Here is a 16,464-nt window from a genome sequence, read left to right as displayed (position 1 = left end):
CAGTTTTTTCAGGGCACACCCCAGCGGAGAACCCCGCGCTCCATTTAAAGGTTGTATGGAGGATTTTTTTTTTACTTTCAAATTGTCAATGAAAGTTTAAAATACCATTACAGAGATGGAGCAGCCTTGTAATTATGACCAAAAAAAAAGAATGAAAATCAATCAACTGTGGACATAGTGAGGTCAGATAAACATTAGCCAATAGAAAACAAGGCTACCTCATTTTCTATTGGCTGTTCGGTTGTCGATCAAACTCCCTACGTTTCTAGTGTAACTGACTCACAGGCGTGTGGGGATTACGTGGTTTATGCAGTGGTTCTTAGAGGCTTTTTAAAACTGTAGCTTCTTCGCAGATCGCACACGAAGAGAAAGTCTGTTTTTGAGGTCGCTGAAAGGAGAAGAGAAGGAGAAAAGGAGCAAAGACAAACTGAGGTGATTCTTGGAGATCTCGTCCAGCGATTGCGCGAATGAAGCAGACGAAGGGTCTAACAACTGACGTGTCGGTCGCTAAATTATTTCTACACAGGTCACTTCAATGGTAGTGATTTCTAGAGAAAAGAGGCAGGAGGAGGTGTTTCTACTGAGGGAGTTGTGGAGGAGGAAGGTGGTGTCATGCCTGCACAACATTTGAAAAAGGACTGTCGCTGTATTTATTTTCCCTTAAAAAATCCTCTATACAACCTTTAAGGGGTGTGACGGGGGCCAGGGTTGGGTTCGGACACCTGCCCCGTGGCTGATCGTCCGTAGGTTTTCGAAGTCCGGGCTCCCCTGGCCTAAGGAGCCAGCTTCCGTTTGGGGGGATAAGGAGTTGTGGGAAATTATGTGGTGGGCCATGCTTAATTTACCTAATATTATGGACTTTGAAATGACAACAGGGTGGAAAACACGTGTGATTATCCATAGGTCTACATAACATGTTTTTCTTGCATTTAGAGTGCCATAAAAGAACATGTTTTTCTGGACTTTGAGTGCCACGAAGCAGCAAGACTGACATATGTGGTCCCCGTGGCATGTTTCCACCCATGATAAGGTGCACTGGGTCAGCAGTATTGTTCATTTTCTTGCTGTATATGCTAAATCAACAAGTTAATGTTTTGTCAAGATGTAGTATAAAGCTACCCCTGATTTTGAGTTGGTCAGAGGTGTCGTTCCGGGGTGACAGTTGTACTTGGTAATCAACTTGAATCCTCTCAATGGAAAATGACGAAATAAAGTGGCCTGTTCTCTCGGATTCTCCATCTCCTGTGCTTCTTTTTAGGACACGCATTGAACCTTCCGAAAAAACCCACAGAGTGGCCCTATACCCTGGGGAGCGGCTCCGTGGGAAAACCACTGGGCGAGATGGACCGTCTCAGCTTTGCTTCCAAGAGGTTTGGCATGCAGGAGAGCCTCAGCGTCCCTGAGCCACGAGGAGTCACTGTGTACAGGAGCCTTGGATACACGTCAATTGGACCAATTTTGGTTTGTTTGCAGGTGTGAAAGGACCAGACTGGAGTCTATATGACACAGAAGAACTATTTTATTGCCTGGTGTGGACCAAATAATCAAACCAGCGATGTGAAAGCGCTCTTATTCAGGAAATTCAACCACAGAAAATGCAGCAAATACCAGCTTATAGCCAGTCATTCATGAGCTGTATTGATTGACATGTGGCTGCCCTACACCCAGGCCCTATCTCGCAATCGTGAAGATGTATGGCGTTCCGAGATCATACTGACAGGAACACACTAACACTTCAGCAGACCTTTGCCGAGTCCCTGGCCCTGTCTCGCAATGGTAAAGGTGCAGCTTAACTTCACACTTCCATCGAGACGAGAGAGAACAGTCAGTCAAGAGGTCGAACGGCGGACCTACACCGCGGCCCTATCCCGCAATCGTGAAGATATATGGAGAGTCCGGATCTTATTTAGCAAATTCAACAGCAACAACAGAAAACGCAGCGAATATCAGCTTAGAGCCGCACATCCATCCCTCATTCATGACTGGTATTGATTGACAGAAATGCACTAACACTTATGAGGCTTTCCAATAGACCTGTGCCCCCGCCTGGCCCTATCTCGCAATGGTGAGATATATGCAATCCCCCACACCTTATTCAGCAAATATTATCTTAAAACCACGCAACCATCCCTGATTCACGCCCGGTATTGACTGACAACAGAGCACTTAGTCGTGTGGTCGCCCAACGGACCAACACCGAGGCCCCATCTCGCAATCGTGAAGATATATGGAGTTCTCAGATCAGATTCAGCCAACAAATACAACGACAAGAAATGCAGCAAATATCAGTCAAATTTCACATAACCATTCCATCCTGATGACTGAAGGTGTTCTGTAGATTTCTGCTAAGGCTCTGGCCCTATCTCGCAATGGTAAAAACAGAGTCCGGACTAGGCCTGTCATGATAAATACTATGTGGACTTATCGTTCAATACATGACAGATGGAACAGTAACTTTTGGCGGTTTTGGGGACTTTTTGGTTATTTTTTTTCTATACTGTAATGAGATTTGAGCTGTTTTATGAGTCATTATAGATGCAAACTAACTACTAAAGTTTTGCAGCTCATTTTTTTGTAACAATATTGTACATTCAGGTTTATTTTGGGGCGATAATTCTGTATGGTTTTGTTTCAGTATTATTGTTTATCGTCTGTATTTATTAGAGGTGTAACAGTACATGTATTCCTGCTGAACTGTTTCTGTGTGGGATGTTCGGTTTGGTGCAGGACTGTGCATGAATTAATTTGCACAATTTGTGTGTGTGTTTACATTCCACCACTACATGTGCAGCTACACGAAGGCCCAGCTTTTTAATATTCACGAGGGAATTCATCCGTAAGTGGGGTGGCAGTGTTTCCCGCAGTGCTTTATAGTTAGTTCGGTCAGTTAACAACAATTGCCCCCCTCCTTGACTACGTCCCTTCAAACCGCGTGAATCCTCGCAAAACTACAGTCATCGCACCCTGGTCCTCACTTTCGTTGTTTTTTTCTGTCCAGAAATATGAACATTGAGTAAAATTTCATGCTGGAACTGTTAATGCTGCGCTTCACTTTTTGAAAAGTTTTGTTTACTGTTTACAAAGAATTTTTTTTATAATAGTTCATACATTTATTGCATAGTTGAGAACATTGTATTTAACTTATTAGTATTACCAAGCAACACTTTGCAGTTATTTTATTTTGTATTTCATTTGTATAATGTTAAAATAAATTGTTGGTTTAATAAACACACAAATAAACAACAAGCAAATGCAAATTTTGTTCCCATACTGTACTGAAAATGAACCAAACCTTGACCTCAAATCCGAGGTACGTACCAAACCATGATTTTTGTGCACTGTTACACCCCTAATATTTACGTCAACGTGATTGTGACAGGCCTAACCCGGACCTCATTAAATCCACACATCCATCCCTGATTCAGATATAGCATTAACTTTCAAGAGAGCAATAACACTTTTGAAACTGTCCACGAGAACTTTGCCAAGTCCCTGGCCCTATCCCGCAATCGCACAGCTCTAGTAAAGCTGCGCAAAGATCTAGTCCTCACACCTTCTTCAGCAAATACATGAAAAACCAGCGTCTCGCCACAGCCCGTCCTTCATCCGCGCGGTATCGACAGACTCACCGTCATGAAGCCGTCCAGGAGACCAGAGTCGGGTTTGGGCGGAGCCTGCAGTCTCTCCATGGACCACTTCTCGATGATGGAGGCGACCAGACTGTTCTCCGTGTTCAGGATCCTAAAGCCCGTCATGTTCACGCCGCTGTACCTGTACGGCTCCACGTCCAGCGCAAACAGGTCCTGGAAGGTAAAAACGAGACAAATCAGGAGGGACATGAAAGCTGCACTGTGGAACTTTTACTGGTAAAGGATCCACCAAATGTTTTTTTTTTTCTTCATGGAGATGTTATTGCTTTTTTGTCTGGAATGTTCCACAGTATGATATTAAACCTTTTTATTTTCGTTGAGACCAAACCAGATCAAGTTACAGGTCAGATCTGTGGAGAGGCGACCTTGCTCGTAGTCAGAATGCCTGTTTTTCTAGATATTTTTGTGCTCTAAAACCACCTGTAAGTGAATAAATGTAAAGTTGAGCTGTTTAATATCACACTGTGGAACATTCCAGGCAGAATAATGACATCACCATAGAAACAAGCAGGTGATGGACCCCCAACCAAAAATCGAGTGTACCTTTACGAACACTATAGAGGTACACACATGTTTAGCACATAAGTCCTGCAGATTTAAGATGAGTTCTTCACTCTATTCCACCTTGTGATGTCATGTGGTTTTACAGGAAGTGTTCCATTGTGTTTTTAAAATCCATACACCTTCACTAGAATCAATTTCATTTCTCTCCAGCGACTAGGTCAGGAATCAGAATACACTAGACGGTTCACAAGAATCCCGGAAACGCGAGTTCGGGCACCAGCCAATCAGCGAAGAGTCATATATGTGTGTTGTTAATGATTCCTGAGATCGAGGATTTAAAGCCGAAACAAAGAGAATGTTTGGCGAATTTTATCAAGGGGAAAAACGTTACTGACCTACTTCCAACGGGATTTGAGAAAAGCTTAATATATCAGTTAGCCCTGTTAGCGGCGCATTACAAACATCACGACCAAATATCAACGAATGGTTAAATAAAAAAAAGTACCCGCCTACCGTTGAGTGAACGAATTCTAATGCTGCGAGACGGTTACAGACAGTTTCTACGAATTGGAACTGGCTGATGAATCAGGCTACCAGTGTGGGAAATTATGTGTTGGTCATGCTAATTCAGCCAATATTATGGACTTTGGAATGACAACAGGGTGGAAAACACGTATGACTATCTATAGGTCTACATAACATGTTTTTTTCTGTACTAGAGTGCCATAAAGAACATGTTTTTCTGGACTTTGAGATGCCACGAAGCAGAAAAACTGACATATGTGGTCCCCGTGGCATGTTCCCACCCATGATAAGGTGCACTGGGTCAGCAGTATTGTTCATTTTCTTGCTGTATATGCTAAATCAACAAGTTAATGTTTTGTCAAGATGTAGTATAAAGCTACCCCTGATTTTGAGTTGGTCAGAGGTGTCGTTCCGGGGTGACAGTTGTACTTGGTAATCAACTTGAATCCCTCTCAATGGAAAATGACGAAATAAAGTGGCCTGTTCTCTCGGATTCTCCATCTCCTGTGCTTCTTTTTAGGACACGCATGGAACCTTCCGAAAAAACCCACACCAGAATCCTGCAAGATACCCGAGTACTTGCAAATAGTTGCTGAAACGGGCGGGTGTTAACCCTCTCCAGGCAGGCGTTGCAGATTTGCAACAGCTAAATTCCAATTACCTACTTACTCCACATCCATATTTTATGAGCTTTTTTTTACTCAGGAGCCTTTTCTCCCATCCATGCTGATAAACGTGGACGATGCAGACTGTGCAAGAATAACTACACACGACCTGCCAGAAGTGCAAAATACTTTTTTTGTTTACAAAGGATAAAAAAGTCAGGATTGTATATTACTACCCCATATTATAATTTTCCCCAAATATCAGATTTTTCCTGATACAAAAAATTTATTTGAGCCTGAGAGGGTTAAAGTTCTGGAATTTTACGGGTGATTACGCGGGGTGGTGGTGATACACATGGGCAGGTCAGGTGCCTACCAGTGATTAGGCGACTACGAAAAGTTGAAAGGAAAAAAATATTTTAAAAGCACTTGGTACTTGGCAGGTACGTACTACTGGTTATTTAACCCGCCTATTCAGTCCTCATCTAGTGTCATGTTCTCCGTTAAAGGTTGTATAGAGGATTTTTTAAGGGAAGAGAAATACAGCGACAGTTCTTTTTCAAATGTTGTGCATGTGTGACACCACCTTCCTCCTCCACAGCTCCTTCAGTAGAAACATCTCCTAGTCCCGCTTCTTTACTCTAAAAATCACACTTATTTACAGCCTCGTTCAGAATTACTGTTGAAGTTTCCTGTCTAGAATTAATTCATCGACCGACGCGTCAGTTTTTAGACCCTTCGTCTGCTTCATTCGCGCCATCGCTGGACGAGATCTCCAAGAATCACCTCAGTTTGTCTTTGCTCCTTTTCGCCTTCTCTTCTTCTTTCACCGACCTCAAAAATTGACTTTCTTTCGCGGCGAACTGGTCGTGGATTCTCGTCCGACATTGTGACAAACTTTGTGCGAACTGCGAGGAAGCGACGGTTTAAAAAAAGCCTCTAAGAACCTCTGCATAAACCACGAAATCCCCACGCGCCGGCGAGTCAGTTACACTAGAAACGTAGCAAGTTTGATTGACAACCGAACAGCCAATAGAAAATGAGGCAGCCTCGTTTTCTATTGGCTGATGTTTATCTGGCCTCAACACATCCACAGTTGATCGATTTTCATTCTTTTTTTTTTTTTTGGTCATCATAATTACAAAGCTGCTGCGTCTCTGTAATGGTATTTTAAACTTTCAGTTTTACAATTCGAAACAAAACAAAAATCCTCCATACAACCTTTAAGAGGTGCATCGAGAAAAAAAATACAGTTAGAATGCTTTTAATTAGGCATGGGTGGGTCACGGGTGGAATGTTTACTCTGATATTGTGTTGGGAATGGGTCTCCAACAATGAACCCGTGCAGAACTCTGATGTAGACAGACTAATAATAAATAATAATAAAGAGTTGCTCATGTGTGAATGAAACAAAACACAGCTCCAGGTCTGTTTTTGAGGAGGTAAAAACATTATAACATGACTTAAATCTCACAAGAGTCAATTTTTGTGTAATATATTTTTGTGTCATATAGAACCTTTAAACAACAGGTGAAAGAAAAGATGTGGATTTGTTTTCTCGTCTGGGTTCGTCTCGTCCCGTATCGATAAACGCTCGCGCTCGTTGACAGGTCTTACAAAATGAGACGGTCCAAAAACATCTGATAAAAATGCGTTTTCGTTGATAATGGGCCTAAAGCCCGTTGGCATAATTCGTCTGGGCGAGGTCATGTGACGACAGGCTTGGCTGTGATTGGCTGTCAGGAGTAATGAACAGGAAGCGGCTGAGTGTCCAGACAGATTTTGACCTTCTGTATGGAGAGCGCTGGCACGTTTCCATTTGGCTCCGGGCTCGTCCAATCACAACAGACATTTGCCCTCCATCTCTCTCTCTCTTTCTCTTTCTCTCTCTCTCTCTGTCCCGCTTCTGTCTCCCTCACCCCTCCATTTCTTTTTTTTCTCTTTCTCTCTCTCTCTAACCTTAACCTTCTCGCTATCTGTTTCTCTCTCTCTCCCTGTCTCCGTCGCTCTGTGTCTTACTCTTCTTCTCCCTCATTCCTCTTCTCTTTCTCTCTCTCTCTCAATCCCTCTTCTATCTCTCTCCCTTTTCCTCTTCTGTTTTCTCCGTGTGTCCTCCCTCTCTTTCTCTTTCTCTCTTGATCTCTCTTGCTTTCTGTCTTTCTTCTCTCTCTCTCTTTCTTTCTGTCCCTCTCTTTGTCTCTCTTCTTTCTTTGTCTCTCCTCTCTCTTTCTATCTCTCTGTCTCTCTTTCTTTCTGTCTCTCTTCTCTCTCTTTTCTCTCTCTCTCTTTCTTTCTTTCTGTCTCTTTTTGTCTTACTTCTTTCTTTGTCTCTCCTCTCTTTCTATCTCATTCTGTCTCTCTCTTTTTCTCTCTCTTCACTCTTCCTGTCTCTCATCTCTCTCTTTGTTTCTCTTCTCTTTCTTTCTTTGTCTCTCCTCTCTATTTCTGTCTTTCTTCTCTCTCTCTCTCTCTTTCTTTCTCTCTCTTTCTCTCTCTTCTATCTTTTTTTGTCTCTCCTCTCTCTTTATGTCTCTCTTCTCTCTCTCTTTTTCTTTCTGTCTTCTTTTCTTTCTTTCTCTCTTGTCTCTCTCTTCCCTTCTTTCTGTCTCTCTCTCTTGCTCTCTCTCTCTCTCTTTCTGTCTCTCTCTCTTCCTTTTTGTCTCTTCTCACTTTCTTTCTGTCTTTCTTCTTTCCATCTCTCTCTCTCTCTCTTTCTTTCTGTGTCTCTTCTCTCTTTCTTTCTCTCTCTTTCTCTCTCTTCTATCTTTTTCCTCTCTTCTCTCTTCCTATCTCTCTTCTCTCTCTCCTTCTGTCTTGCTCTCTTCTTTTCTTTCTTTCTTCTCTCTCTCTTCCCTTCTTTCTGTCTCTTCTCTCTTGCTCTCTCTCACTCTTCTCTATCTTCCTTTTTGTCTCTCTCTTCTCTCTCTTCTCTTTCTTTCTGTCTCTCTTCTCTCTTTGTCTCTCCTTTCTTGTCCTTCTCTTCCTTTCCCTCGTTCCTCTTATCTCTCTATCCTTCCTCTCTTATGTTTTTCTCCACGTGTCCCCCTCTCTCTCAGTCTCTCTTCTCTTTCTCTCTCTCTGTCACTATTTGTCTCTCCGTCTCTAACTTGCTCCGTGTCCTTCTTCTCTCGCTCTGTCTCTCTTTCTGTCTCATTCTGTCTTTCCATCTTTTCTTACTGCCCCTCTTCTCTCTCTTCATCCCTCTTCTGTCTCCCACTCTTTCACTCACTTTTTGTCTCCTCCTCCTTCTCTCTCTATTTCACTCGCTCTCTCCATTCTCTCGTCCTCTCTCTTACCCCATCTCTCGCCTTCCTTTCTCTCCACCTCTCCTTCTCCTTCCTTCCTCACCCTCTCTCTCTCTCCCTCCCTTCCCTCTCGATGTCTCTTTCTCCCTCTGTCTCCTTCTTTCCGCTCTCCCTCCCTTTCTCTCGTCCTCTCTCTTACCCCACCTCTCCTCTCTCTCTCTCCCTCCCTCCCTCCCTCTCTCCGTCTGTCCGTTCGTTGTCCTTGTCCACGTCGTTTGTAACAGAAGCCGATTTGACGTCACCAATAAAAGCTTCAGTGTTTTAGGAGCGCGGTGGGCCGGGGCGGCGGGCCGGTCCCGAGTGTCGTCCCCGCGCGTCGTCCCCGTCCCCGTGTGTCCTCTGGGAGCGGCCGATTGTAAACGTCCATTTTGAATCGTTTTGAAGCTGGTCCAGCGGTCAGAGACGGGGACAGTCTGGAGGAGCCACAGCTGTCCTCAGACGAACCACCGAGACGACTGAGGAGCATTTAAAACAATACGGGCGCTTAAGGTTCACAGATACAGTATTTATACTGAAAACACTCCATCCATCCATTTTCTTCTGCTTATCCGGGGCCGGGTCGCGGGGGCTGTAGTCTAAGCAGGGACTCCCAGAATTCCTTCACCCCGGACACTTCCTCCAGCTTCCAGAGGAGTTCCCAGGCCAGTCAAGAGACATAGTCCCTCCAGCATGTCCTGGGTCTTCCCCGGGGCCTCCTTCCGGTGGGACATGCCCGAAACACCTCCAAAGGAAGGCGCCCAGGAGGCACCCGGAACAGATGCAGGGGCCACCTCAACTGGCTCCTCTCGATGTGGAGAAGCAGCTCCTCACCCTGTCTCTAAGGGAGCGCCCAGCCACCCTGCAGAGGAAACTCATTTCGAGTGCTTGTATCCGCGATCTCGTCCTTTCGGTCACTACCCAGAGCTCATGGCCACAGGTGAGGGGAGGAACAAAGACTGACCGGTAAATCGAGAGCTTTGCCTTTCACCTCAGCTCCTCTTCACCACAAAGATCCGATACAGCGACTGCATCACTGCAGACGCTGCGCCGATCCTCATGTCAATGTCACGCTCCATCCTCCCCTCACTCGTGAACAAGACCCCGAGATACTTTAACTTCTCCACTTGAGGCAGGGACTCTCCACCCACCAGGAGAGGGCAGGCCACCTTTTTCTGGTTGAGATCCATGGCCTCGGACTTGGAAGAGCTGATCTTCGTTCCAGCAGCTTCACACTCGGCTGCAAACCGCCCCAGTGCACACTGCAGGTCCTGGTTCGATGAAGCCAACAGGACAACATCGTCTGCAAACAGCAGAGATGAAATCCTGTGGTGCCCAAACCGGACCCCCTCCGGCCCCTGACTGTGCCTAGAAATTCTGTCCATAAAAACAACGAACAGAACCGGTGACAAAGGGCAGCCCTGGCGGAGTCCAACATGCACCGGGAACAGGTCTGACTTACTGCCGGCAATGAACACAGCTCCTGCTCCGGTCATACAGGGACCGGACAGCCCTTAGCAAAGGGCCCCGGACCCCAGACTCCCAGAGCGCCCCCCACAGGACACCACGAGGGACACGGTCGAATGCCTTCCTCCAGATCCACAAAAACACATGTGGACTGGTTGGGCAAACTCCCATGAACCCTCGAGCACCCCGATGGAGAGTGTAGAGCTGGTCCAGTGTTCCACGACCAGGACGAAAACCACACTGCTCCTCCTGGATCCGAGGTTCGACTATCGGCCGGATTCTCCTCTCCAGTCCCCTGGCATAGACCTTACCGGGAAGGCTGAGGAGTGTGATTCCGCTGTAGTTGGAACACACCCTCCGGTCCCCCTTCTTATACAGAGGGACCACCACCCCGGTTTGCCAGTCCAGAGGCACTGTCCCCGATGTTCCAGAGGCGTGTCAGCGAAGACCCACAACATCCAGAGACTTAAGATCCTCAGGACGGATCTCATCCACCTTCGAAACCTTGCCACAGAGGAAGTCACTGAATTATACTATTTATACTGAATTCTACAGACTTATTTTGGAGCGCCTGGTACTCGGCCGACGCTAAAGCAACGACAGATTTCTGGTTGGCGTCCACGTTTTTCTCCGAGTCGGACACACGAAACATAATAAAACGACTGAAGCGTGGACATGAAGTCATATCCGAGATCCGAGCGGGAGAAGGATTGATAAACGGACGCAGCATTTGTCCCACTTTGTGACGTCACGTGGTAATGCAAGAAGCGTCCACTGTGTTCCAGGTCTGTTTCCGAGGAGGTAGCAGCATTACAACGGCTTTAAAGCTCACAAGAATATCTTTTGTCTTCTTTAATATCGGGCTTTTGAACAATGAAATAACAATAGTAAAGGACTTATCTAGACCAGCCTTTGTGTCCATTTCACAGAGCTTCATTTTTAATCTAAAGACCAAAGGAACATTTTATAATCTGTCCCCAAAAACACGCTGAGTTTCCCATGTTCAGACCGTTCGTTTCAAATCGCGGTCAGCGTTCTGAGGCTCTGATGAGAAACACGGAGCTATGAAGAGCTTTTATGATGTTAAAATGGAAAAAAAAAAAAAAAAAGAGGCGGGGAGGAGGAGGAGGAGATGGAGTTTGATCCACACAACACAGACTCTTCAGAGAAAAACAAGAGTGTGTGACCTGAGAGGAGGTGAGGAAGTGTTCAAATGTTTGTTGAACTTGGACTGGACAGAGGTAAAAATCAAAGGAGTTGTTTTGTAGCAGTGAAGACTCTGTGTAGTGGGTTTATGAAGCTGGTCTTGGTCTAGTTCTGGTTTAGTTATGATTTTAGTCTTGGTTTTGTCCCAGTATAGACTCATTTTTTGTGATTTCATGTTTTTCTCACAGGCAGTTGATGTAAGATTTGTGATTTATGATTTAATATTATGAGCTTTTCCAGACGCTCAAACTCATTTGACAGTTTGGTTCATTCTTCAGTCACTCCACACTCGTCGTGGTTAGATAATATTGTAGCCACAGCGACCCTGGGGCAGACTGACGGAAGCGAGGCCGCCAATCTGCGCCGTCGCTTGCCATCTTCCTCGGCTCGAAATCAAGGTTCAAGGTTCAAGGTTCTTTATTTTGTCATTCAAACATGTGAGAGAAACACATGACAGAACGAAATGTGCTCCCCGAGGCCCAGTGATACAGAAAGAGATAAAAAACAATAATAATAATAATAAGCAATGTTAAAAAAATAAATACATTTAAAACAACAACATTTAGCAGTTCCAATGAACAAGTAGTAAACGTGGCAAGATAGAGAAAGAGGCAACCAAAGCAGGAAGTCAGTGTGCACTGTTCAAAAGTCTGACAGCCTCAGGAAAGAAGCTGAACTTCAGCCGAGATGTTCTGGCTTTAATGCTCCTCAGTCTCCTCCCAGAAGCAGAGGAACAAACAGATGGTGGGAGGGTGCGAGGGTCCCCCATGATCCTGGAGGCCCGTCTTCTACAACGCTCCTCATAAATTTCACTGATGGGTGTAAAGTCACATCCAGTGATCTTCTCTGCCACTCTGACCACACGCTGTAGAGCTTTCCTGTCCTGGGCTGAGCAGTGGCCGTACCACACTGTGATGGACTGGGTCAACACACTTTCCACTCCACATCGATAAAAAGACATGAGAGCAGGGAGGCCTAGTCCAGCAGCCTTGAGTCTCCTCAAAAAATACAGACGCTGGTGGGCCTTCTTAACAATGCTCTCTGCATTAGTGGACCAAGTTAGTCTGTCGGTGATGTGCAGACCCAGGTACTTCCAGCCGGACACCCTTTCAACTTCTGTGCCCATGAAACGTCTGCTGCAACTTCAGACACGGTCAGCAGAACACTCCTCTGTCACAGAAAGAACACTCATATTCCAGTGAGACGTGGCCTTTAGTTCAACAGAAGCTGAACCGCATCAGGGTGTGGTTTTAAGTTTCATTTCTGTAAAACGTAAACAAATATGCGTAAAGCTGTGTGGAAAGGAACGCGAACAGACACAGAAACAGCGTGTCTGGACAAAAATCATTTCCGATACTGCGATACGGTGATTTGTTTCTGTGTAAACGTAACCTGAATAACTGAAGTGATTGATTTAAAAGATAATAATTTGGTTTGTTTGGACTGCAAAACATTCAAACTGCAGCACAGGATGGCTTTAAAGGTTCTGAATTTATCTAGCCTGTGCTTATGGATGGAGTGCATGAGTTTGGAGGAAAAGAAAGTTTCAGAGGTGGGACCAAGACGTTGTGTTTGCGAGTTTCAAGTAAGTCTCAAGTCTTGGACCTCAAGTCAAGTTAACATCAGCCATGAATCATGTCCAAAAGTGGGTCAAGAACTCATGCTTGCAACTCAACTGTCTGCACGATGTTCAGCAAAAAAAACACCTGAGCTACAGCGTCCAGGGTCTTTCTGGACGGGGTGGAACTCAGCCTCGTCAAAGAGTTTAAAGACCCGGGACTGACGTTGGACCCGACACTGACATTTAACAAACACATTAAGCGCCTCACAAAAACTGTTCATTTTAATTTTGTGAATTTTATACAAGATCTTTTATGACTCTATACGTGGCACAAATGTTTTTACACTCCATGATTCTGTTTCATATAGAGTGTTGCAGAACCACACGGTCACTTGCTCTTGGCACGAAACTCAAACTCATCGAATCACTTTTTAAAAAATCCATAAAAATAATGGACAAGAAACCATTCTCATTTCACCACTGCACTATTTTACACAAGTATAATCATCATAATTTTAATCATTTTATTGGTTTAAATGTGAATGTTTTATTTATAAAGTTTTGCGTGGTCTTGCCCCGCCTCCGTTACAGGACTTTATTAAAGTAAAGATCGTGAGTGGAATGGGAACTAGGAACTGTGAGTCCCACACAGACGCTCCACATTCAGACAAAGTGTGTCTCAGTCAGAGGCACAAAACTTTGGAACAGTCTGTCTTTATCAATAAGAGAAACTCCAACTCTTGCCACCTTCAAGTCCTACTTGAAACAGCGGCTAAAGAAAAACAGACTTGTGGACACTTTTAATGTATAACTTTCACTTGTTTTTGGTTTTTGTTTTTTTTTTCTGTTAAATTTGTGGTGTTACCTGCCGTGGGACGACAGATGGAAATAATAATAATATTAATAATATAATAATAATCTGTCATATTTACACTGCAGTGTTGTAGATGTTCATTAATATGCACTGTCCCTATTCAATAAATAAATAAATAAATAAAGTCCGAGTCAAGTCACAAGTCACTGACCTTCAAGTCCAAGTCTAGACCCAAGTCTTGGTCCATTTTATCAAGTCAAGTCTCAAGTGACATGTTCAAAATAGTGACTCAAGTCTGACTCAAGTCCAAGTCACGACTCGCAAGTCCCACCTCCGCCTATTAGACACTCGTTTTCCCTACATGATCATGCGACGCGTGTGTGACGCAGGTTAATGCCGGAAATACGCTCGGAAAGCCGAAACTGTCTGCTTTACAAGAGAAAAAAAAGTAAGTTTCTATCTTTTATGGTTGGAGAGTTATGCCTGGTTATGTAAAACATGTCCACTTTCAGTCTGGAAGGGTTAAACTTTTAAATGATCACTTAATACAGATAGATTTTGAGTTATTGTCCATTTGAATATGTAGGTCATTTCATGTCACCTCACTGTTAAAACGTAGGACTCGTGGTGTGTGCATTTCGGACCATCTTGGAAGAAAAACAAAATTAGACTTGAAGAGGAGAGAAATCGAATAAGCCCTCGAAGTAAGAGTGGCGTGTCAGCAAATGAGTCCTGACACGGCCAAGCAAGATGGAGGAGCTCCCAACCAAATCTCAGCCAAAATGAACCCAGATCGAAGCAAAAAAAAAAAGAACAAAATATATCCATTATTTTCCAAGCTGTGCAGAAAAACATTAAGGGCAAAAAATGTGATCTGAGAGCTGATACGTCTCAGAAAAATGGAGGAGAAAATGAAGATTGAAGAAAGATGTCAGAGATTTGGGGGGGAGTGTGGAGTGGGAGTCTGGGCAGTACTTACCAGTGTGGTGAAGATGTAGTGATAGTACTCTGTCATCATGCCCATCGCCAGCGCCTGGGGAAACACAAACACAAGGCTTAGAAATGTACTTTTGTAAATATTCTGTCTTTTTAGCCCGTGTGCGCATTTGTTTGTTTATATGGGAGAAGTAACGGGAAGAGCGGGCGACCGGAGCTCAGTTTGTCCAAAGATCTGAATCCGTGTGTCGTTCGTTCATTCGTTTTTCAATATAAAACCAAAAATAAGAAAACGAACAAACAATTTTTTTCATTATTTGTCTCCAAAACCAAAATGAAAAAAAAAAAAAAAACGGATAATGATTCATTTTTTCAGTTTTCGATTTTGTGTTGCCGGATTTTGCGCTGCGTACGGACCGAACCAGGACTGATCCAGGTCCGGGACCAGACCGGGACCAGAGCGGGACTGAGACCGAGACTGAGACCTGGACCAGACGGGGATCAGAGCGGGACTGAGACCGAGACCAGACCGGGACTAGACCCAAGACCAGACCGAGACCCGACCGGGACCAGACCGAGACTGAGACCAAACCGGGACCACAGCGGGACTGAGACCGAGACCGGGACTAGAGCGCGACTGAGACCGGGACCAGACCGGGATCAGACTGAGACTAGACCGGGACCAGACCGAGACTGAGAGCAGACCGGGACCAGAGCGGGACTGAGACCGAGACCAGACCGAGACCAGACCGAGATCAGGCCGAGATCAGACCGGGACCAGACCGAGACTGAGACCAGACCGGGACCAGACCGAGACTGAGACCAGACCGGGACTAGAGCAGGACTGAGACTGAGACCAGACTGGGACCAGACCGGAGACTCAGAGCCCACGGCAGGACTGGAGCTCGAAGCTGAGGCTCGGACCCCGCGGAGGCTCAGAGTCAAAGCTCGGAGTCCACTCTGGTCCCAGTCTGGTCCCGGTGTGGTCCCGGTGTGGTCCCGGACCTGGATCAGTCCTGGTTCAGTCTTTATGCAGCACAAAAGTCCGGCATCGCGGTCACGGAAGTCGGGACTTTATCCATTCTTCATTTAAACACAAAATTTAAAACTGAAAAAACGAATAATTATACAATTTTTTCAGTTTGGTTTTGGAGACAAATAATGAAGAAAATTGTTTTTTCATTTTCTTATTTTTGGTTTTATATTGAAGAACGAATGAATGAATAAGACACGGATTCTTTTAGTCCGTGTACACATTGGTTTGTTTATATGGGAGTAGTAACAGGAAGAGCGACTGGAGCTCAGTTCGTGAAGCGTTTGTCTAAAGATCTGAACATCTAAACTAGGTCCAAACTAAGACTAAACCAGGTCTAAACCAGGTCTAAAACCAGGTCTAAAACCATGTCTAAAACCAGGTCTAAACTAGGTCTAAAGTAGGTCTAAAGTCTAAACCAGGTCTAAAACTAAGACTAAACCAGGTCTAAACCAGGTCTAAAACCAGGTCTAAAACCATGTCTAAAACCAGGTCTAAACTAGGTCTAAAGTAGGTCTAAACTAAGACTAAACCAGGTCTAAACCAGGTCTAAACCAGGTCTAAAACCAGGTCTAAAACCAGGTCTAAACCAGGTCTAAACTAAGACTAAACCAGGTCTAAACCAGGTCAAAACCATGTCTAAAACCAGGTCTAAAGTAGGTCTAAAGTAGGTCTAAACTAAGACTAAACCAGGTCGAAACCAGGTCTAAAACCAGGTGTAAAACCAGGTCTAAATCCAGGTCTAAACCAGGTCTAAACCAGGTGTAAAACCAGGTCTAAACCAGGTCTAAAACCAGGTCTAAACTAGGTCTAATGTAGGTCTAAACTAAGACTAAACCAGGTCTAAACCAGGTCTAAAACCATGTCTAAAACCAGGTCTAA

General features: G+C 44.6%; 1 protein-coding gene across 1 annotated transcript in view; it reads right to left on the bottom strand.

The window, feature by feature from the left end:
- Positions 1 to 16,464, bottom strand: part of grik2 (glutamate receptor, ionotropic, kainate 2) — a 537,576-nt gene that overhangs the window by 423,022 nt on the left and 98,090 nt on the right. Inside the window, exons 5-6 of the mRNA XM_055163917.1 lie at positions 14,593 to 14,646; positions 3,630 to 3,803 (exon numbers count right to left, since the gene is read on the bottom strand). Coding sequence (XP_055019892.1) covers positions 3,630 to 3,803; positions 14,593 to 14,646 — 228 coding nt within the window. The remainder of the gene's footprint in view (positions 1 to 3,629; positions 3,804 to 14,592; positions 14,647 to 16,464) is intronic.

The sequence above is a fragment of the Boleophthalmus pectinirostris genome, unplaced genomic scaffold (assembly GCF_026225935.1).
Source record: "Boleophthalmus pectinirostris isolate CB_2022bp ecotype Guang Dong unplaced genomic scaffold, ASM2622593v1 HiC_scaffold_6, whole genome shotgun sequence".
NCBI classification, from domain to species: domain Eukaryota; kingdom Metazoa; phylum Chordata; class Actinopteri; order Gobiiformes; family Gobiidae; genus Boleophthalmus; species Boleophthalmus pectinirostris.
This window is presented reverse-complemented; position numbering and strand designations above follow the sequence as displayed.